The 24,966-nt window shown below is 31.9% G+C and overlaps 2 protein-coding genes across 3 annotated transcripts in view; both read left to right on the plus strand.

The window, feature by feature from the left end:
• The window catches only part of LOC114332250 (vasoactive intestinal polypeptide receptor 2), a 784,400-nt gene that overhangs the window by 570,943 nt on the left and 188,491 nt on the right, over window positions 1–24,966 (plus strand). The window lies entirely within an intron of this gene.
• On the plus strand, window positions 8,575–12,171 carry LOC126891846 (cilia- and flagella-associated protein 298). The gene is made up of 4 exons (XM_050661177.1): window positions 8,575–8,833; window positions 9,894–10,128; window positions 10,903–11,110; window positions 11,837–12,171. Exons 1-4 carry the CDS (start codon window positions 8,678–8,680, stop codon window positions 12,108–12,110), a joined length of 873 nt encoding a protein of 290 aa, XP_050517134.1. The 5' UTR covers window positions 8,575–8,677; the 3' UTR covers window positions 12,111–12,171.

Below are 24,966 nucleotides of genomic sequence, written 5' to 3' on the forward strand. Positions count from 1 at the left end.
GACGCTCATACGCGTGCAACCACGTCACAATAGAAGACGCGTGTAACGGCGGGTTAATGCTTACAAAGTTTTCGACGAAGTTTCTGTATGAATGTGTAGAAACTTATTCCGAATACGTTAAGATATTTTATTTTTTGCATGAAAACGAAGCATCGTATGAACAAAGATGAAGATAGATTGTTTGTCAGAAATTGAACAAGTAATTCAAAAATAATTTTTAATTTGAAATATCTCAGTGGCGTACTATCTTTTTTTCCTTAAACAATTTCAGACAACTCGTACGCGCGTCAATGGTGAATATAAAATTCTTAATTGTGTGTCAAAACATGCGCAACAACTATGTCTTAAAAACCACCAAATTTCATTTGCATACCTCAACCGGTTTTAGAGCACTAAATAAATCGTCAGTTTGCAAGAAAAATTTTAACACCCCATATCTCGGAAACAAATAATCTAGCCTGCATTCTTTAAGCGCCTGTAGTATTTTGCTTGCCCCAACTGTGTCAAAAGCTTTGTGAAAATCGATAAATATTAGCACTAGAGGTTTATTGTATTACACTACTTTCTGCATTTTTTTTTCTAGGGTTTCTATACTTTGTAGATAGTAACTAGTTCAGTAACTTTTATCGGAATCCTGCCTGTTTTCTTGGCTGATAAGTCTCTAACTTTCTTTCCATTTCCTTTAACTATTATTGGCGTAAACAACTTTTATATATGGCTGAGGCGGTTTATCGGTTTTCAACTCTCTAAATTTGCTTTCTCTATTGCTTTATGTAATAAAATTATGTTTGTTTATGTGTGAATTTGTATAAAATGCAAATTTCTTTTATTATACACGCCACTGTGACTCTAAAAACAAAGTCCAACCGAAGCTTTTTTCCCTAGAGCTCAGTAAAGCTTTAACTTTGTATGTTTAAAGACGTTTTTTATGTGTAAGATGACTTCAGACTTCTTCAGAGCAGCTTTTAACCGTTTATGGATATACATCAGTATTAAACTCAAGGGTGTAGTGCTTATTTAAGCCAAACAATGATTATGAAGTTTATATCTCGAGAGACTACTTCGGAGTAAACACTTTAATAGGAATGTATTGTTGAAGGAGTTTACACTTTCGAATATTCGGTTTATGGAAGTTACAATAAATGTGTTTATAGAACAAAAGAGTTACAAAGTAAAAGAGTTTTTGATAAAGCTGTGATTTTTATTGGATACTAGATATCTTGATACTAAAAAACTGTGTTTAATGATACCCATATTGCGTTATAGTGTAACGGGTAGCTCTTAATTTATATTTATAACTATTATCAAAAATATAATAACAACACAGTATTTACAATCGCAATCTCGCTCTACGGAATAAATATATCTACATGATTACACACTCAGACTCGTAGTCCCCAATCAAACATCGACCCATCGACTAGTGATGTTGAAAAAGTAACTAATCGTTACAAAGTACTCGTTACTTAGGAATACCGAAAGTAACTATTACTATACAGAGAGGCAAATCGTTACTTTGATTACTATGATTACTTCGTTACTTCGTACCAATCGTATCAGAGCGAGTAACGACTATTGTATCTACTTTGATTACTTTGATTACTCTGATTACTTCGTACTTAGTGAAGGTCGTTATTATATCGGAATACCTATACAAAATACCTACCTACTGAGAAATACGATTCTTGATATGATTACCGGTACTTAAATACAAAAGTAATCATAGTAATCAAATCATTTTTATCCCTTAAACAGATCGGTGAAGGTCGTTGTTATATCAGAATACCTCTACAAAATACCTACCTACTGAGAAATACGATTCTCGATATGATTACCGGTACTCAAATACAAAAGTAATCATAGTAATCAAATTAACGAATACTGTAAATGATTACTTTATACAAAATACCTACCTACTGAGAAATACGATTTTCGATATGATTACCGGATTATTAAATACAAAAGTAACAAAAGTAATCATAGTAATCAAAGTAACGAATATTGGTAATGATTACTTTATACAAAAGTAACGATTTGTAACGAATACTCGAAAGTAACTATAATCAACATCACTACCATCGACACAGTTACCCATCAGACACCTCTGGGCGAGGTGGCGGCTACCGCTCGCTGAGGTCACGATTCCGGCGGAACGCCTCCTCACTACAGAGCGCGTCCAACTTCCAGGTTCCAATTCGTTCCATTGCATCTCTGCCGTTTAAGTTCTTCCCGGTTCACTACACCAAGAAGAACTGCTTCATGATTCTCTTGCTTGTCTTAAATAAACTCTCGGTAGCTATCATTCCTCGGTTTAGCTGGAGAGATGGTACATGGGGAGTTGCGCCAATATTGAAACTCGCTCCATCCTCTGCTGTTGATCTGTCGGACGCCGAGCTGCAGGCATCATATTATTATAATAGGTGTCAGGATGAACTTTAAACGAGCTAGATTATAGCTTATATAGATACAGCTAATCAATGTCGTCAATGCGCAAGAAGTAGTAATCGTAAATCTTAACCATGAATCAGTAACCAAATATGGGAAGTTATAGAAAAAAAACCAAAGAAGTTTCCGAAGTGGAAATCGAAACGTTAAAAAGAAACTCATTTTCAAATAAACTTATGGCTCATTCTCCATAAAAATAGTAAATTACATAAAGATGCTACAACAAAAGAGCTTCAAAACAATATTACTTCCCTTAATGACCTAGTATTATAACCATTTAAAAAATATGTGGCAAATAGACTAGTTTCCATGACAAACATCACCATCATCATCGTCATATTGACCTGGTAAACAGAGGTGTAACCAGGATGATCCTAAGGGGGGGTTACATCTACTTGAAGGTCTCTAGCGGGTATGGAATAATAATGGTGTTAAGCGTATAGAGCACAAAGTACATCCAAAAGGGGGGGTTATAACTCCCAAAACCACCCCCTGGTTACGCCTATGCTGGTAAACATTATGTGTCAAAATGCCCTCTATAATAGATATTATTTAAAATATAAGAATAAATATCAAGAATTTACATTGGTCATACAAACATTGACTACTAAATTTCTGGAAATAAAAAAAAAATAAAATCTAACAATAAAGCACTGAAAACGTTTGTTTTCTATACTTCCACAAAATTGAAACAAAACAAAAACAAACAATTTAATCAAAAACAAACGTTTTCAGTGTTTTATTGTTAGATAAAATGAACTTCCATCAAGTAACGGTCGAATCCATCAATTATTTAAAGAAAATAGAAAATGAAAAAAATATAAATTAATGATACCTCTTTTTAAGCAGTTCATTAACTGGCTACTTTCAAGGGCACATTAAGAAAATTTCGGTTTATATTAATTTTCTTTGTTAGAGAACAGACTTTTCACTCGCCAAATTTGATTGGCAACTATTATAATATTATTTTAAAATTCATGCGAAATTAAGAAATAAGAGGGAAATACATAAAACCGGGACAGAACTTGATCTGGTTAAAAGCTTTTGGCTATACAAATAAACATTCAGATTATTTTTATTCTCGCTCAAAATTTTAAGTCTCAATTCTTAAAGTATTTATTAAGAATCCTATGGTTTTTTATGATACACAGTGTGGACAAAAGAGGCTACAAGATAAAGATGAACATCTGACAAGAAATTTAAGTTCACATATGGATGACTCAGAAGTCGAACGGTCAAACAGAAGTCAATTCTCCCTAAAAATGACTTATTGAAGTTTAACACACATTATTATATGTAATAATATTATTATTTCCTTGTTTGTATTTATGAATATGTTACCCATATTATGATAAATAAAGACGGTTTATTTGTTTTTAATAATTACTTATATTTCTGCAACTACATTCAGAAACATCTTAGTATCTCATTTTAAACACTTATTGACTTACACCGATTGGCTTCTGAGGCATCGATATATCGAAACAAAATAAGATATCTCTTGCAGAAAGTGAAGCTGTTTGCTCAGGAATTTAAATCCAGAAACTATGCCATAGAACCGCTGAAACAGGTAATCTATACTAAATTTACAATCAAGATGCAGTAGAAATAAACAAACGAAGACACGTTAAATGTTACTAGGAGCACTCCCGAATCATAATTTACAATGTATATATTATGTTACCGGCCAAACCCGATTTTAGGACAAACTAGCTTGGCCTAGGCCAAACTAGTTTATCTTGATAGAATAAAGACTCACACTTCAGGATAAACTAGTACGGCCTAGTCTAAACCAATTTAGCCGAGTCAAAAGTAATTTAGCGAACATGTAAGGACTTTTACATACAGGGAATTCCCAAATCACGTCCCAACAGGGATGGCAAAAAAAAATTACACATCGATAGATTGTATCATATGATACATCGAATGAAGATACTGATGCATGCCATAAATCAATATATTCTTGTATAATTGAATAATATAAAAAATAATAAATAAAAGGATGAAGTTTTATCCAAAAATTAAAAGAAAAGATACATTTACGAATAAAATCGAGTAAGATTTTTTATTATTTTCAGCAATTTTGAAAACATGTGAAAACGTTGAATTATCCACGTACGTCTGTCCGTCCGTTCGTCCGTCTGTCTGTCTGTCCGTGAACTCAACTCCTTCGTCATTATACCAGGTAGAATGACAAATAAGGTGTCAAATGAAAGCTTACAATCCAAGGATGGTACTAAAGGTGAGAAATTTGACATAGGCTGTTTGTCCGTCTGTCCCTCCGACCGCGAATATAACTCAATATTATTGCTTGTTTGTTACGAATAATTATAATTTCAATAAAAATGATTATTTTTTAAAGAACAAAGTATTTTATTCAATTTATTATTTATATTAAGAAGTACTAGTTCGCTGAATTACTTTCTTCTTCTAGGCTTTTTCCCATTATGAGTTTGCCGTTTTCGTCTTCCATAACACTTTATTCTCCCAGTTGCCATCTCTGAGGTCTCTATCTATCATAGCATTTCCTATGTGAGTTTTCCATCTCACAGCAGGTCTTTGTCTCCGTCTTCCTCCCCGCGGGTCCATGTCCAGTAATCTTTTCGGCCACCTGTGCTCCGGCATTCTTTGTACATGCCCGTACCATTTCAGGGCTCTACTTTTACTACCACAACTTTTTTGTAATGGGCATTCTACTTCTATTCCGTTTCATATTTCCTCTGTTCTTATTCTATCCTACCTGGTGATTTTTAGACACCTTCTTATAAACTCCAATTCAACTGTTCGTATTATATTTCGCTGAGTAGTACTCAGCACTATGCCCTGAAAAATCCTTTTTTGTTTTCTTTAGTTAGAGTGTTCTCCATATCACTCCATGGAATGCTTTCGTGGCTTGTTTTCCCCGTACTATTTTTATTTCTATATCTTTCATACAAGTGGCATCTCGGTTTATCATTTACCTTAAATACTTAAAAGTCTTACAACTGTTAATAGCGTTTTCTAAACTTACGTTTAAAGCAGCAACCAGCCTGTAATAAATTACTTTTAGTCTGGGCTGATTATCGGAGAATAGGCCATTTTTGGGAAAAGTTATTTACCAGCAATTATATTGCTGGAATCGAATCTTATGGTTGTATATATTATTAGTATAGATATGCAAAGTCCGCAGATAGTGTGCTACTTTTTTTATAAACAAAATGGCGCCCGAAAATCGTGTATTTTTCAATTTTTGCTCTATAACTCCAAAGATTTTAACTTTACACCAAAAACACTCAAATAAAAATTTATCGCAATTAAATTCTGCATAGAGACGTGTTTTTTCCGACTTACTTTGACGAAAACTTTCCCCGGAAAAAGCGGGGTTTTCCAACAAAATCTTTAATTTTCAACTAAACTTTTAGATAAGTAGTTGTTAATCAATAATTAAATAACTTGGTAACGTAAAAGCCCTTTCTGTGCGTATTATAATTCCAGAAACCAATGGAAATTGAATGAACAGTTTAGCAACAATTGAAATGTTAATTAAAAATTTACGGTCGCTATAATAACGACAATAATTATGACGCATAAGAATAACTATGATTTTTTCATAAGAAGACACTATACCTATCTAATGTACTTTACGGAATTGAAATTGGACTATTTAAGCGGCCTCAGGAATATTTTAAAATTATAAACAATTTTTTGGCTTATAAACAAATAGAATATCTCGGGAAATATTAAACTAAATTAAATTGTGAAAACGGTATTCGAAAGACAGCGGCAGGATGCTTTAAAAAAAACGTTTAATTATGATGAGTGGTTCCTGAGATACAATTGGTCAAAGTTGACCGAAATTTACGGCAAAGATATAAACAATAGGATCATAATTTTCAAACCATCACCTTTTTATTTTTGACCTCTTTCTCCACACCAATTTTCATATCTTTAAAATTCTCATAACATATATTATTATAATAAAAACTATCGATAATACGTGTGAAAATTCTCAAAAATAGCAAAATTCCAATCAAAAATTAGGTAGGAGAAAATGTAACCCTCAAAGTTCAAAATCGGTATACGTTAAAAAAATGCATTTTCTCGGCTTCCCATGGAGCAATTTCCTTCATTCTCTTTTTGTTCCCAAGTAACTCGAGTAGAGCCATCCAACTAACGCATTATTAAATGTCAAACTTGCTTTTGTTTTGTTACAATAAATTAATTTACTTATTATAACACAATATTTTAATTTGTTTACATAAAAATTGTTTAAATAATTATACAGCTTTCAAATGAGAATATTTATGTTTTTAACTTTAAAAGGTACACTTGTAGTAAGTTTATCTAAAAAAAGCCTACAACTGGAAAAAATATGTAATTTTCTGTTCTTATAAATAAATTAATCTATTATAACAAAACGAAAGCAAGTTTGACATTTAATAATGCATTAGTTCGATGGCTCTACTCGATTTATTAGGGAACAAAAAAAGAATGAAGGAAATTGCTCCATGAGAAGCCGAGAAAATGCATTTTGTTAACGTATACCGATTTTGAACTTTGAGGGTTACATTTTCTCCAACCTAATTTTTGATTGGAATTTTGCTATTTTTGGCAATTTTCACACGTATTATCGATAGTTTTTATTATAATAATATATGTTATGAGGATTTTAAAGATATGAAAATTGGTGTGGAGAAAGAGGACAAAAATAAAAAGGTGATGGTTTAAAATTATGATCCTATTGTTTATATATTTGCCGTAAATTCTGGTCAACTTTGACCGGTTGTATCTCAGGAACCGCTCGTCAAAATTAAACGTTTTTTCTTTTAAAAGCAGCGTCCTACCGCTGTCTTTCGAGTACCGTTTTCACAATTTAATTTAATTTAATATTTCCCGAGATATTCTATTTGTTTATAAACCAAAAAATTGTTTATAATTTTAAAATATTCCTGAGGCCGCTTAAATAGTCCAATTTCAATTATGTAAAGTATATTAGATAGGTATAGTGTCTTTTTATAAAAAAATCATAGTTATTCTTATGCATCATAATTATTGTCTTTATTATAGCGACCGTAAATTATTAACATTTTAATTGTTGCTAAACTGTTCATTCAATTTACATAGACTTCTGGAATTATAATATATACGGAAAGGGCTTTTACTTTACTAAGTTATTTAATTATTGATTAACAACTACTTATCTAAAAGTTTAGTTGAAAATTAAAGATTTTGTTGGAAAACCCCGCTTTTTCCGGGGAAGATTTTCGTCGAAGTAAATCGGAAAAAACACGTCTCTATACAGAATTTAATTGCGGTGAATTTTTATTTGGGTGTTTTTGGTCTAAAGTTAAAATCTTTGGAGTTATAGAGCAAAATTTGAAAAAAACACGATTTTCGGGCGCCATTTTGTTTATAAAAAAAGTAGCACACTATCTGCGGACTTTGCATATCTATATTATTAATACATACAATAATAATAGATTCCAACAATAAAATTGCTGGTAAATAACTTTTCCTTGTATTTTGCTAATTAGCCCAGAGTATTTCGACTAGATTAAACTGGTTTAGACTAGGCTAATCTAGTTTATCCTGATATAAAAACATACATTTCAGGATAAACTAGTTTGGCCTAGGACAAACTAGTTTGGCCTACACGCGATACGACAAACTAGTTTACCCTAATGCGATTAGGACAAACTAGTTTACCCTAATGCGATTAGGACAAACTAGTTTGGCCTAGGCCAAACTAGTTTGTCCTGAAATCGGGTTTGGCCGGTAACATATACATTGTAAATCCCAAATCATGATTTCCAAAGTTTATACATTGTAAATTATGATCCGGGAGTACTCCTAGTAGCATTTAACGTGTCTTCCTAGTTCCAAGTTCAAAGCTAAAGCCTTTCCTTCTTAAACCTCCGCTGCGTTGATTGCTTGGTTTACTGCTTACCAAAATTATGCCTAAGTCAAGGGACTATATTTGTGAATATGTATATCTTAACTTAAAAATATACTACCATCTAACTAGCGTCAAAAAAAAGTAAAAACGAAGTCATCTTATAAATGTTCGGGATTTTAATAAATAAACTCTACTATAAAGTTATTGATCAAGCTGTAGCTTTGGTAATATCCATAGCAACAGCTACTGATCAAATATGAAACTATTTGTCACATAATTGTCAGTGTTTATATAGTCGTAAGCCCCTTTTCCTTACATAAAGGAAAATACATTACAAATCAACCCTAAACCGTTAATATGGTTTTAATTCATATAAAACATAAAGACGAAAACCAGTTCCTATACGAAACAACATTAAACACATCTGTTGAAAATTTAGTTACTTCTGTTGTGGCGATATATAATGGAAGATTAAAGGTTGATAGGATTTGCAGTGAAATGGAGGAATTGTCGGTAAATAAAATCATTAATTCTATTAAATAAACCAATTTTATTTCGCAAAAGATTGCTTTTTACTTAAAAATTTTCTATCAGATACAGCTACAGATATTTTGAATAGAATATTGTTAGGAAGAGTTTTCTATTTAATATACCATATTTTATACACTAAGGATTTCCACAATTTTCACTGTATTCCTTCACTCAACTGTTCTCTTCAGTTCTTTCGGTTTTGCCAGTCCTCTTCCTTCAGATTTCTTTTTTCTATCGCTTTGTCTACATCATCTCTAAATATCTTCGATGTCTGCGTCGCTTCCTTCTTCCTATCGGTCACCAACTGTTGTATTTATCCAACGACTTTGGTCTGCACTTCCGACATGTCCGTACCAGGTTAATCTCTTCTGTTCTATGTAGTCTATTATGTCTGAGTTCATTCCTTTCTTAGTCGCTATATTATTTACTATGTCTATTCTTGTTACTCACACCTATAAGTGAAGATACTTTTTGTCATGGTGTTATATATTTTTCTATGTGTTTTTAGACTGATGTTCATCTCACACAGTACCGGGTTTGTACAACGTAGTGAGTTTTAAAAAGTTTCCCAAATTGTTCTATGTCTTGATGGGCCCTTAGACAAGAAGCAAGAAGTGACCCCATAGTTTCCTTATTGGATTTTCTTTTATTAATTATCAATATTTGTTTTGTCATAATCTTTTGTTGGTGATGTACGTGTACGATCACCATGATCTTTTATTAAAAATCTATGCAATGAATCTTATGTCTATTGTTTTTGTCATTCGTATGATTTTTGTAACGTTTATACTCTTGTGTTAGTGATTCCATGGCTTTTGTTGAACCTCTTCTTTGCCTTATTTGTTTTCCATTCCTTCTCTGTAATGTCTCCCACTGGTCCACTTCGCTTACTTCTCTAATCCATTTGCTGCTGTTTCGTTTTTTAAGTTTTTTATACTATACCTATGTGCCTCTCTTTATTAAGGCCATTTTTCGCATGAGCTCCTTGTAAGAAGCCTTGATCCCCTGTAGATACATAAATTTATATCATGCACACTTTCAGAAATACGGTACTTTGTATCCTCCAGATATTCTGGGACTAAATGAAGACCAAGTACAAGAATTGAAACTTGTAGATACATGGGGCGAAAAGTGCATACCAAGTGGCGGTTTTGAATATAACAAAGACCCCATAGGAAGGAGAAACGGAAAACAACCAAAGAAAAATATGCAAGAAGTTTTGATGAAAGCCGTGAGAGAAGCGAAAGAAATGATTTCGAAGAATCTTCTGTTACAAGGTAATAGTATACTTTACTACTATATATAGCAGATTTATATAATATAATCAGTTTATAAAGTTCTATGACGCCTTCCGATTCCCAATCGCCATATTGTTCTCTATCGTAACACATGTCTTCGTTCAAGCCTATTTATCTAATTTCCTTATGTCCTCTACCGTAGTACTTGGCGCCCACCGTAGTACTTGCTTGGTTAGTCTTTCGTCTTCCATACGTTGTACGCGGCCAAACCATCTTAGTTTCTTTGTTTGTATATCGTCAACTATAGTATGCTTTACATCCAATATCTCAAACATTCTTGTATTTCTGATTTTACCTCTTCTTGATATACCACCGGCTCTTCGTCGGAAAACCATTTCAGTTGTTGCTCTGCTGTATGTTATAATGCTCTTAACAATGCTGTTATAGATGTAATGTTTATTTTCCTTGGAAATACTTTGGTCCCATAGGATCGTGTTCAATAATGCGATAGCTTTCCTTCCTTGTATGCACCTTTCTTGGATGTTGTTGTCCAATGTTCCATCTTGTGTAATTTTAAGCCACAAGTATTTATATTCCTGAGAGTGATTAATAATTATTTCATTTTCCAATGCTAGATCCTGCTGTATACCTCCAATGTACATATAGTAGAGTTATATTATATCTATATCGTGATACTAAATGTATCTTTAAGAATTTTTCATTCATTTGTTTGTTTTTATTGCTAACATACACAATAACGTTTTTAAGCAAAATAGAAAATTACTAAGGCCATTTGAATGAGCTTGTTTTTAGGAAAGTGTCTCACAATGAAAATAGTTCAGGAAGCTATCAATATTCTGAAAGGAGCGGTCACCATTGTCTACCCCATGAAACTTCCCCCTCACGATGTCATACGTATGGAGTTTGAAAATATTGAAGACCTTGCTGGAACTCAAGCCTCATTAGACATAATTGATCCTACTACTGCGCAAATATGGTTCTGCGGGAAAGAAATGTATAGGTACTATTACTAATATAAATGCATTATTACACCTAAATATGAATATACTTTGCTTTTTTATATAAATTTACTATGCATATTTAAATTTAATAAATTTTATTTATTTTTAATTTAAAGAACAGCTCACGCATCTTATGAAAAATATGTAACTGAAATGAAATAAAATTTACATGAATAGATTCGTCTAGAAATTACAATCATTTCATATCCTTGCGCCAACTCTGAATTTTGATTAATAACAGCGTAAATTGATATAAATAAATTTAAAATTAAATGGGAATGTACGTGAGTCAAAGAGAGAAAAAACATTTTGTGAATCGCCAGTTCATGAATCTTTCTTCGGGTATTAAGGCATAGGGCTTACTCTTACCTTCTAGATAATAAAGTAGGTATAACTTAGTCCTGCCAAAGTATATAGTTTCTCTAGTCGGCTTAGCTCACGCTGGGTTAAGCTATTTTCAATAGCCACTAGAATAATAGTATTTATGAATGACAGTTATATGGACTTCAAAAATGTGATTTAGGTAAACTTTAATTACGATCTGCGCCGTTATTATTCAAAATTCAGAGTTGGCGTAAGAATATGAAATGATTGTAATTTCGAGATGAATTCATTCATCTAAATTTTATTTCATTAAAGTGACATTACATTTTGTCCATTAGCATTATATCTTTTTCGACGTTTTTAACTGAGACAACCTTCACATAGTTCTATATTTTTTCAAGGGACAACAAAACCGTTGGAGATTATGTGGGAAAGATAGAAAAATCAAAAGTTGTTATGAAAATTTCAAAACGTGGCTCTGGACCTCCAGGAAGGGAACCGGTTATGACTGAAGAAGAACGAAAACAACTGATGTTACACGCGTACAAGAGACAAGAGGAATTAAAGAAATTGGACAAGGATGACGATGACAGTTATATGAATTCACAATGGGCCGACGGTCAGATGATGAAAAGGACTTTTCACGGTTTGAATAATATTTCATGGAGGCCGTAACTATTTGTTTAGTTGTATCTTTTTATTTTTTCTTGAATAAACTATTAGACCTAAAATCAAATATTTTTCTTTATAGGCCTGGATCTCGCGTACAAAAAAAAAGTTGATTAATAGCAAGCCGAAAATTTGTTAATAGCTTAACGGTGTCTAGTCGGACAAACTTTGATGTAGAAACTGGAAAAGGGGAAATTTTAATTGTGGAACAGCTTACAGATTTCGAACGTTAGACTACGAAAACGTCCCATGTATTTTGTCGGACAGAACCTCCAATGGGGAACTTGCACATTTTTTTTATTACATAATAATGTTCAGTTTTGTATAAAAATGAAATTTCCAAAATTTCACGCTTCAAAAACTCATAATAACTTAAAAGTACAAATTTAAAGTCTTCTTTATCTTAAAATAGTTCAAACGATCCGTGACGTCACAGAGTTTGACTATGTGGTTCAGTTTACGGTTATATTTACGTATACTCTTCTTCTTCTTCTTCTTCTTTAGTTTATTGGCCTTCACCTACTTGGGTATTTAGCCAGATCGTCATCGGGAAATAAAGGAAAAATATTTATATTCTAATGACATTTATCGTATGTCATTGTAGTAAAATATACCAGTTTGTTGAGATTGCAGTTTAATACAGTTTTTGAAGGAAGAGAAAGAAGGTTTACTATTGAAAATAAAACCATTTTGTAAAAGTACAAATTTTCTATGAATAGTTCAAACGATCAAAAACATTTTTAACGTCACATAACTGTATTTTCTACACCCGTGTTGAGCTGCCCCCCCCCCACTTGCAAAAATTAAAAAACAAATAGCCCTGATTTATGAGCTATTTATGAGCTCTCATATTCCGCAAACTAAAAATTTTGAGCTCGTTCCACTGAGCAGGAATTTAATACCATAGTGGGTGGGGCTGAGTCAGCCCCCCTCCCACTACTTAAAAATAGGAATATTGAATCGGTTTTTGCGGCAGAATTACGAGCTATTTATGAGCTCTTGAAATTATATAGTTTCGATTTTTGAGCTCATCCCCTTCACCCCCAAACAACCCTTTAATTGATTTAACTTAAGAGAAAGATGCTGAGAAAACTTAAAATATATCGTATTGCGGATATAATTCCTATAGCTTATATACTCTAAGAATAAACTATTAAATCAAGGGCATTTCGATTATTGAGCTACAACCCCTTCGCAAGAAAACCACCCTATCTTCCCGGCTTAAGAGAAAGTGGTACTTAAAATGCGTTAAACTAATTATTTGGCGACTACATATCATTTAATGATTTATAAGCTTCCAAATTACGCGCATTTAGATCAGTAAATTGCAATTTATTTTGTATAGTGCAGTCACTGAAGGTAAAAATCAACGATTACCTTCAATTTCGGTGAACCTTCATCGATTTTCACGAAAATTGGTCAGTGGTTAGAGGATACGTCAAGAAACAAAGGTGACATGGTACCACCTTGCGCCTTTACCCTGAGGGTGGATACCGCCCCTTCTCGGGGGTGAAAATTATTTTATAAAAAATAACTGCACAAATCAATAAAAGAACAAATTAAAAGCAAAATTTATTATACAAAGTTAATAAAATAAGTCAATACTTTTGAAGTTATTAAAGATCAAAGATTTTAATTATTTGTGAAAAAAATGCATGTTTTGAAGAGGTTTTTTGTAAATCACTGAAAAACTGTAAGTTTTTACAAAAAAGTTAATAGTAGTTTAATTCGTATAGCTTATATTCTAAGAATAAACTCTAAAATCACGCGCCTTTCGATTATTGAACTACAACCCCTTCGCAAGAAAACCATCCCTTATTCCCGGCTTAAGAGAGGGTTGTACTTAAAATAATTTAAATTAATTATTTGTCGACTATATATTGTTTAATAATTTATGAGCTCGCAAAATATACGCATCTCAATTATTGAATTGCCATTTTCTTTCTATAGTGCAGTCACTGAAGGTAAAAATCAACTATGACCTTCGATTTCGGTAAATCTCCATTCATTTTCACGAAAATTGGTGAGCGGATTTTGATACTATCAACTTTTTCTGGATCTTATTTGTGATGGGTATTTCTAAGTACTTTGACAAGTATTTAGTACCTAAGTGTTATAAAATGCATCTTTTTCCCGTTATTTAAGCTTGAACCCTTAGATTTGAACAGTCGCGGAAAAAAATATACATTTAATTACCAATAACTTACTTTAAATTAACATTAAAGGTTTTTCAAGTAAGCAATTTATTATATTTTTTATTAGCTTCAATTTTAGTGATGAAAACTTTTTGTAAAAACTTACAGTTTTTGAGTCATTTATGAAAAATCGCTCTAAAGCATGCATTTTCTTTCCAAAAATTAAAATATTTGATCTTTAATAACTCAAAAAGTATTGATTTATTTTAATCACATTATATAACAAATTTTGCTTACAATTTGTCCCTCTCTCGATTTGTGGGGTTTTTTATATGTGGATTTTTAATAAAGTAATTTTCACTCCCGAGAAGGGGTGACATATACCCCAGGCTAAAACCCCAAGTTGTTATTGTCAATTCGTGAAAATAAATGGAGATTTACCGAAATCGAAGATAATAGTTGATTTTTACCTTCAGTGACTGCACTATAGAAAGAAAATGGCAATTCAATAATTGAGATGCGTATATTTTGCAAGCTAATAAATTATTAAACGATATGTAGTCGCCAAATAATCAATTTAAATTATTTTAAGAACAACTCTCTCTTAAGCCGGGAAAATGGGGTCGATTTCTTGCGAAGGGGTTGTAGCTATGTAATCGAAAGGCGCGTGATTTAAGAGTTTATTCTTAGAATATAAGCTATGCGAATTAAACTACTATTAACTTTTTTGTAAAAACTTACAGTTTTTCAGTGATTTACAAAAACCTCTTCAAAACATGCATTTTTTTCACAAATAATTAAAATCTTTGATCTTTAATAACTTAAAAAGTATTGACTTATTTTATTAACTTTATATAATAAATTTTGCTTTTAATTTGTTCATTTATTGATTTGTGCAGTTATTTTTTATAAAATAATTTTCACCCCCGAGAAGGGGCGGTATCCACCCTCAGGGTAAAGGAGCAAGGTGGTACCATGTCACCTTTGTTTCTTGACGTATCCTCTAACCACTGACCAATTTTCGTGAAAATCGATGAAGGTTCACCGAACTTGAAGGAAATCGTTGATTTTTACCTTCAGTGACTGCACTATACAAAATAAATTGCAATTTACTTATCTAAATGCACGTAATTTGGAAGCTTATAAATTATTAAATGATATGTAGTCGCCAAATAATTAGTTTAACGCATTTTAAATACAACTTTCTCTTAAGCCGGGAAGATAGGGTGGTTTTCTTGCGAAGGGGTTGCAGCTCAATAATCGAAATGCCCTTGATTTAATAGTTTATTCTTAGAGTATATAAGCTATAGGAATTATATCCGCAATACGAAGTTTTCTCAGCATCTTTCTCTTAAGTTAAATCAATTAAAGGGTTGTTTGGGGGTGAAGGGGATGAGCTCAAAAATCGAAACTATATAATTTCAAGAGCTCATAAATAGCTCGTAATTCTGCCGCAAAAATCGATTCAATATTCCTATTTTTAAGTAGTGGGGGGGCTGACTCAGCCCCCCCCCCCCACTAGGGTATTAAATTCCTGCTCAGTGGAACGAGCTCAAAATTTTTAGTTTGCGGAATATGAGAGCTCATAAATAGCTCATAAATCAAGGCTATTTGTTTTTTAATTTTTGCAAGTGGGGGGGGGGCAGCTCAACACGGGTATTTTCTACTGACGTTTATAATGTCTAATTTAAAATTATATATACAATTGGTGTAGAATGTAAACATACAACCCTGTGACGTCACGACGCGTTTTGGGGTGGCTGGTATAAGTTGAATTTTTAGTCGTCTTTAGGGGCCAAACGAAAGACAAACAAAACTTTTTTATTTTTGATACAGGTTCTAAATTATGTGCTGTTGTGATTGATACCATTTTTTTCGAATTTAAAATTTTATGCAAGTTCCCTATTGATTTGTTACTCTTTCATTAAACTCTCATACAAAAATCAGACTGCTATTATTCACCAACAACATAATTCCTGTCATTTGATATGTTCTACCTGTCGGCCTTAAAATGCCCAACATATCTGTCGGACAAACATTTTTTCATATACAGGGTGCGCCAAACCTCTGGTTTTCTTTGATTACGGCTAAATTATGGGATATACAAAAAAATGTTTTAAACAAAATTAATGTATATCGAAACCGTCTATAATTTAAAATTATTTTTGATTATACAGGGTGAGTTAAAACGACGGTACGAACCAAAGTTTTATTTTTTTAAACGGAACACCCTGTATATTAAATCATTTTTGAATATATTCTTTAAAATATTAAGAATCTGTATAAGGTATTATAGGCCTACAGTTAACAATTTTCGAAATATTTACACTTTTATTGAGAAAAATGGTAATATTTAAAGGGCTGTGAATTAGGCTTTCAAGGTAACAAAAATTTAAATGATATGCCAAAGTTTTTTAAGTATAATGTTATTTTAAAATAAATTACATATTTGCCATATAGCCATAGAGTATACAGTGTGATCACTATTTGCAAATACAAAATTTTCTCATTTTTTTTTAAATGGGACACCCTGTATATGAGTATTGCCTTTTGTCGAAATATTACAACCTTTCTTTTGGTATAAGGTTGTATGCACCTAGCATGTTTCGTTTTGTAGATATTAAAAAAAAAACTTTAGATTTTACGTTTTTGCGGATTTTTTATTAAAAAATTTTTTTGCAAAAAAAATAATTATAATCTGGTTTTAGAAACATACATTAAAATATCAAATATGAAAATAAAAACGTAATTAAAGATTAAAATAAATCGTATACTAGTACAATTCAATTGAATTTAATAACTTATAATTATTTTACAAAAAATATTTTACCATACTAATGAATGCATAAATTAGTTACTAAATTAAATAAACAACCAAATTTGATATCTACCCTAGAAATTTTTCTACCCTAGTAACTTTATTGTACTCAATTTTTTTAGTTAAATTGTATATCAGTTTTTAACTTTTTAATTTACCTACATCTTGAGAACGTATAAAGTATGCTTTGAAACAAATGAACGTTATAGAATATAGAAGTATATTATCAAGTAAATATTTTCTACATATTATGTAGTTGTATCACAAAAGCTGGTAATAATTTCTAATGGTTTCGCCCAAAACAAATGTCATATCCACCAATTGTTCGGTTAAAAAATTGAAATTTAAAATATAAAAAATTGTTAAAAAAATTTCAACTACAAAAATATTACCAGCTTTTGTGACACCAGTTAATACTATTTATATTAATAAATAATTTGGTTGATACATTTAACATTCATTTGTTTCAAAGCATACTTTATAATTATGTTCTCAAGATGTAAGTAAATTTAAGAGGTAGGTAAATTAAAAGTTTAACTGATCTTACTCGTAAATACAATATACTAACTATACTTACTAACAATTAATTTGGTACAGGAAAGTTTCTGTGGTAGAAAAATTTCTAGGGTAGATATCAAATTTGGTTGTTTATTTAATTTAGGAACTAATTTATGCATTCATTAGTATGGTAAAATATTTTGTGTAAAATAATTTTAAGTTATTAAATTCAATTGAATTGTACTAGTATGCGATTTATTTTAATCTTTAATTACGTTTTTATTTTCATATTTGATATTTGGATGTATGTTTCTAAAACCAGATTATAATTATTTGTTTTGCAAAAAAATTTTTTAATAAAAAATCCACAAAAACGTAAAATCTATATATTTTTTAAATATCTACAAAACGAAACATGCTAGGTGCATACAACCTTATACCAAAAGAAATGTAATATTTACTACAAAAGGCAACACTCATATACAGGGTGTCCCATTAAAAAAAATGAGAAAATTTTGTATTTGCAAATAGTGATCACACTGTATACTCTATGGCTATATGTCAAATATGTTAATTTATTTTAAAATAACATTATACTATAAAAACTTTGGCATATCATTTAAATTTTTATTACCTTGAAAGCCTAATTCACAGCCCTTTGAATATTACCATTTTTCTTAATAAAAGTGTAAATATTTCAAAAATTGTTAACTTTAGGCCTATAATACCTTACACAAATTTTTAATATTTTTAAAGAATATATTCAAAAATGATTTAATATATAGGGTATTCCATTTAAAAAAACAAAACTTTGGTTCGTACCGTCGTTCTGACTCACCCTGTATAATCAAAAATGATTTTAAGTTATAGACGGTTTCGATATACATTAATTTTGTTAAAAACATTTTTTTGTATATCCCATAATTTAGCCGTAATCAAAGAAAACCCGAGGTTTGGCGCACCCTGTATAAATTTTGCTATCGAATAAACTGAAAAACAGCCTGCTAGTTTTCACAATCATAAACTTGTCAGAATGACACTTTCCACAATTAAAATCACGTTCCACAATTATTAAAACTTCCCCTGTTCCAGTGTTCCCATACCTACATCAAAGTTTGTCCAACTAGACACCGTTAAACTATTAACAAATTTTCAGTTTGCTATTAATCAACTTTTTTTGATACGCGGGATCCAGGCTTATTAATCTTTATAAGTATTATATTATTTAAACAACTTATTGTACAATTACATAAAACCCAAACTTAAGATATTCAGTTGTCAACAACCGACTAACCGAATAAACAGTGGCTTTATTCGAAATAGTAGCCAAGAAATTGTACACGAGACGAAAAATAAGTTCGAAAAATTAGAAGAAACACATAAACAAAACCATCATGCAAGAGACAATCAGAAAATATAAAACTATCAATCAAACAACAATGCAAATAACAATGGATGACTGAATAAATCTTAAACTATTGGAAACAGACACAAACAGAAAAATAAAAATACTGAAGAATACAACAAAATCAAAAGGAAAATCTTGAAATAGAAGAATTTCGGAAAAAGAATGACATGTTTAATATGTACAAAAAGGTACAAGAAATAGCTGGATCATATACGTCAACTGCAAGTAGTTTACTTGATAAACAAGGAAAGATTATAATCAATGAAAGAGACAAGTTGAAGAGGTAAAGGGAATATATTGACGAAATGTTTGATGACAAAAGAACAGAAATTCAAATCGCAAGTATACAGGGTGAGTGGGGAGGAATGTGCCAAACTTTGGGACTGTATAATATACGTAAAAATAATAAAAAATAACTCATATATCGTTATTCGATTTTCATTTGTTTCCGAGATACGGGATGTTAAAATTTTTCTTAGAAACTGACGATTTATTTATTGCTCTAAAACCGGTTGAGTTGTGCAAATGAAATTTGGTCATTGGCGCGCGTACGGGTAATAGTCTGAAATTTTTTAAAGATAAAAATGGTACGCCAATGAAATATTTCAAAATAAAAAAACTCTTCGTTTAATTTGTGATAAAAAATCTATCTTCTCATTTTTTTATGCGACCGATGCTTGGTTTTCATGCAAAAAATAAAACATCTTAACGCTTACAAAGTTTTCGATCAAGTTTCTATGAATGTGTAGAAACTTATTTCGAATACTTTGGAAGCGTTAAGATATTTTATTTTTTTGCATGAAAACGAAGCGTCGTATATAAAAATGGGAAAATAGATTTTTTATCACAAATTTAACAGGGAATTAAAAAATAATTTTTAATTTGAAATATATCATTGGCGTACTATTTTTATTTCTTTAAAAAAGTTCAGACCTTTACCCGTACGTGCGTCAATGGTGAATATAAAATTCTTAATTGTGTGTCAAAACATGCTCAATAAGCATGTCTTAAAACCCACCAAATTTCATTTGCAAACCACAAACGGATTTAGAGCAATAAATAAATCGTCAGTTTGTAAGAAAAATTTTAACATCCCGTATCTCGGAAACAAATGAAAATCGAATAACAACACATGAGTTTACGTATATTATACAGTCTTAAAGTGTGGCACATTCCTCCCCACTCACCCTGTATATGGCTCAACGATAGGTATATAGCTCAACAGCTAAGCTGGAGATGGATAGGACACATAGCTAGAATGACTGATGGGCGATGGACAAAGAGGTTAATGGAATGGAAACAAATGGAAGACCAAACAACGGTCGGTCGACACTTTACACGATGGAATGACGATAAAGAAGTCTAAATAAAAACTGGATGAGAGCAAAGCAAGATAGATGGGTTGTAAACACGAGGAATAGGCATTATATTCAGCAGTGGACTTTTGAGGCTGAACGATAATTTTCATACTAATTTTGTATTTTCTTAGCAAAATATCAAGAATTGTTGAAAACTCCTCGTAACGTGTTTTTTATGATTTTAAACAGACATATTCAATTTGTTGTCTGTTATCACTATTCTGTGCCTCGGTGCATCATTCGAGTTTCGTTAAAAGTTTCCACTAACTAAAGAGCTTGTTTATCGTTGTCAAACGTATTTTTATCGTTAACCTCATTATGCAGAAATTTGAGTACGAATCAAATTTTCCATTGAATTGTTCTTCTTTGTTTTGTTTCGTCATTGTTCGGAGCGAAGACCATCTCATGCCACTTTTATACAACTGAGAGTTGTAAAAGAAGGTCCAGTTGCCAATCCCAACATCTAGTTCCAGTCCCGATCAGGTTCCAGGAGAAATCTGGATCTCTTAAGGAGGGAGCAATGTTACGACAGCAGGCAGACAGGTCCTGACTTTCTAGAATATTGGAGAGTGGAAGCGAAGCCTGCACGCAACCGATTGTGACCATAGAAGGAACGCGAGGAGGGTTGGCGAATCGTCTTGTCTGAACTCATTGAATCCGATGTTATTCTTTTTGTTCCAGGCCCGGTCTAGAATATTGTAGAGTATAGGGTGGTAGTACACCTAAGTTGAATTGTTCGGGGGTTTTAAAACTGATTCGGAATTTTAAAACTAATAAACGACATAAGAAATCAGACAAAGAAAAACAAAATCAGCAAATCAAGAAAATTAACATTGCATAGAGTATTTGAGTGAAGACTTGGAGATTGTTTGTTCTGTAATACCTTCCATATTACTTTTGTATTTTCTTAGAAAAATATCAGGACTATTTGGGAGCTTCTCGTAACATATTTTTTTATGGTTTTAAACAGACGTTTCCAATTTATTTGTTGTCTGTTATCACTATTCCGTGCTTCGATGCATCCCTCTCGTTTCGTTAAAAGTTTCCACTGACCAAAGAGCTTGTTTACCGTTGTCAAACGTATTTACCGTTAACATCATTATGCAGTAATTTGAGTACACCTAAAATGTTTTAATTGCATTGTTCTTCTTTGTTTTCTTTCGTCATTGTTCAGAGCGAAGACAATCTCATGCCACTTTTATACAACTGGGAGTTGTAAAAGAAGGTCCAGTTGCCAATCCCAATCTCTTAATCTGGATCTCTTAAGGCGGGGGCAATGTTACTACAGCAGGCAGACAGGTCCTGGCTTTCTAGAATATTGGAGAGTGGAAGCGAAGCCAGCACGCAACCGATTTTGACCATAGAAGGAACGCGAGGATGGTTGGCGAATCGTCTTGTCTGAACTCATTGAATCCGATGTTATTCTTTTTGTTCCAGGCCCGGTCTAGAATATTGGAGAGTACAGGGTGGTAGTACACCTAAGTTGAATTGTTCGGGGGTTTTAAAACTGATTCGGAATTTTAAAACTAATAAACGACATAAGAAATCAGACAAAGAAAAACAAAATCAGCAAATCAAGAAAATTAACATTGCGTAGAGTATTTGAGTGAAGACTTGGAGATTGTTTGTTCTGTAATACCTTCCATATTAATTTTGTATTTTCTTAGCAAAATATCAGGACTATTTGGGAGCTTCTCGTAACATATTTTTTATGGTTTTAAACAGACGTTTCCAATTTATTTGTTGTCTGTTATCACTATTCTGTGCTTCGGTGCATCATTCGAGTTTCGTTAAAAGTTTCCACTGACTAAAGAGCTTGTTTACCGTTGTCAAACGTATTTACCGTTAACATCATTATGCAGTAATTTGAGTACACATCAAATGTTTCATGTTTCAAGTGCATTGTTCGTCTTGAACAGAAAACGACAAATAAAACTAACTTATTCGGTTGATAATTGCTAGATAGTCGTACGCTACAGAGCGTTGAAAGGGATACTTAAACAGAGAAACTGTTACATCGATATATAACTATTGGACCGAAGCTTTTTTTATAGGTATACAATTTGAACTAACTGAGGACATTCAAAAATGGGAGAAACGCGTTCAAGGCCCCCAAAAAGGTAGCGGGTTTTGGGATTGTTTGGGGTTAAAATGTATTTCTACCAATTTGTGAATGTCCTAAAGGACTCAATTTATAAAAAACTGTATTTGGTGTGTTTTGAAGTTTATAAAATAGGAAAAATCCCCAAAACCAGCCAAAAATTTGTTTCTGGTTTTGGAAGGTGGCGCACCTTACAGAAAAATGTGGAAAAATATTAGAAGTATAGTTTCTGATAAAATCCACAAAATAAAAAAAATTAGCTGCTGCCATCTCCAAAAAAAAGTTATATGTATTTTTCGTAAAAAAATGCAGTTTGAGGTTACGAAAACTATAAAAAATAGTCATGTTTTGTAAAAGTCTCATATCAACTATGGCTTGAATTTTTTGAAATTTTTAAATCGATTGCATCCCATCTCAGCAAAAAATAAAATCGCCAAAATGACATTTTTATTGGAAGGGGGAGGGAAGGGTAACGGGCTAAAATTGCGCTGAGTATCTATTATTTTTTAATCAAATAGAACGTAAAAAATGAAAAAAATTTAATTCTGGTAGTGGGAGCATTTTGCCTATCTTAACGATTTTGAATCCTTTATACTTTATATTGAATATGATCTGTTTCATTTGATGATTTTATACAATTGCGGTCTGCATTACTGTTTGTATTGTCTACGCGATACAATATTTCGTGGAATTGCTCGCCATTGCGTTTGAAACTATTATAGTATTTGTTCATATAGTTTGTACCTACATACAGTATGATGCAAAAGTATGAAATAAATTCATTATTTCTCTCAATAGTTCATTATACCTCATTTTAATCTCTCCTAAAGTCTCCTAATCTACTCAGCAACTATTCAATTATTTGAATATTTATTTCTAAACACTTACCAAACACTGTTAGTCTATTAATGCATTTAACTTAGGTATAATAAATGTATACTATAGTGGAACCTCGATTATCCGTCTCTCCATTAGCCGTCACCTCTGTTAACCGTCAGGGTACATAAAGTTTTATTAACTACATAAGCAAAAAATTTGATGTAAAAAAATTTTAAAAAAAAGTTAATTTGATTTGTGATGAGGACACAAACGGCTATCCATTGCTGATAGATAAAGAAATCTTTGAAATGGCAACATAAATCGTTGAAATGGCCACAAAGGCGGACCAAACAGATTCAGAAGCTGACACAGACTTGGAATTTGACTAATATGTATATGGATTAGTGAACAACTTTTCTTTTGAAATGGCAAAAGCTTGTATGTTGATGAACCTATTGTAACTGACAAAGATTTGCGTAAATAATCTAGAGAAGCTGCATCGCATATGCAATAATTGATCTAGTGGTATTCTTAACAAGAAGAAGCCAATAAAGTAGATTGCATGATCTTAGGCCGATTATAAACTTCAGCCGTCGCAAAATGTGAAGCAACAGTAAAACAAATAATGATTTCAGAATATTTTAAATTGATTCGGTTGTACAAACACAAATCCCTCTTATATTGTCAAACAAACCATACAAATGAAATTTGAGAGTTGTACTATAAATTTTTAATTTTTTTAATGTTCTGTTAACCGTCTTTTCGATTATCCGTCATACCCTTGGTCGTGCCCTGACGGATAATCGAGGTTCTACTTTAATTATAATACTTTATATTATAAAATATATTAATTTTAATACTTTTTCATCATAGTGTCAGTTTCTATTTTTACTATTTCGACTACTAAAAATTGACTAATATTGATAAAAACGTTAAAATTCTTATCTCTATTTTTAAAATATACGAAATTGATTACCTTGTTTACACCGATCAAAGTGTCACTATTAGAAACTATTCATGTATGTACAAATACCAAAAAAATAATATTTCAAAACCTAATTTTATCAGTAATTATACTTTTAAGAAGACGGAAATCTACCTAGACCTTTAGACAAACAATATTTCATTTCCAGACACTAATTAAAAAAGATATGGCATGTAATAATTCCATAATCAGAATTTGAAAGATAGTAAAATTAGATAGATAGTAGTAGAAAGGGGCTAGATACAGCCCCCTGTAAGATGTTGGATGGTTTCTTGGGCATGACATCCATATTGGCATTTGTCCTTTTGGACATGAGGGTCTTTGACGATATAAGTATTTCAGGTAATTTTTGGTTGGTATAACCTGATCCCGAATGGCCAGTATTGAACCTTCTGTTTCAGGGAACATATTTCCTGATGTCAACCAATAGTTCGACGCTGTATTGTCCACATAGTCTTGGCTGACCTCATAGGGATTTCGCCCATGCAGAGGTTTACCTATCCTTAAATAAATTTTTACTGTTAAGCTGTGAACGTAGCAGCTGTTTTACCCTTCTTATAAACTCATTAGTTATCTCAGTTTTCATTTGTTTATGGTCAATTTTCCGGGCTTGCGTCATTCAGATATTTTCAGATTTAGCCATACGGCTCACACTTCATCTAAGGGGAAAATTGACTGATCCCAGATACCTACGGTATCAAAAGGATTGAGCTCTGGTGGGACTCTTTCCATGTTATCGA

Source organism: Diabrotica virgifera, chromosome 9 (assembly GCF_917563875.1).
Source record: "Diabrotica virgifera virgifera chromosome 9, PGI_DIABVI_V3a".
In the NCBI taxonomy this organism is placed as follows: domain Eukaryota; kingdom Metazoa; phylum Arthropoda; class Insecta; order Coleoptera; family Chrysomelidae; genus Diabrotica; species Diabrotica virgifera.

Excerpts from the sequence above, each read along its gene's own strand:
- LOC126891846 (XM_050661177.1), top strand. The coding sequence starts at position 8,678 with ATGGTTTTAATTCATATAAAACATAAAGACGAAAACCAGTTCCTATAC. Across the intron at positions 8,834-9,893 it reads GTGAAATGGAGGAATTGTCG|AAATACGGTACTTTGTATCC; the intron begins GTAAATAAAATC and ends GCACACTTTCAG. Across the intron at positions 10,129-10,902 it reads GAAGAATCTTCTGTTACAAG|GAAAGTGTCTCACAATGAAA; the intron begins GTAATAGTATAC and ends GCTTGTTTTTAG.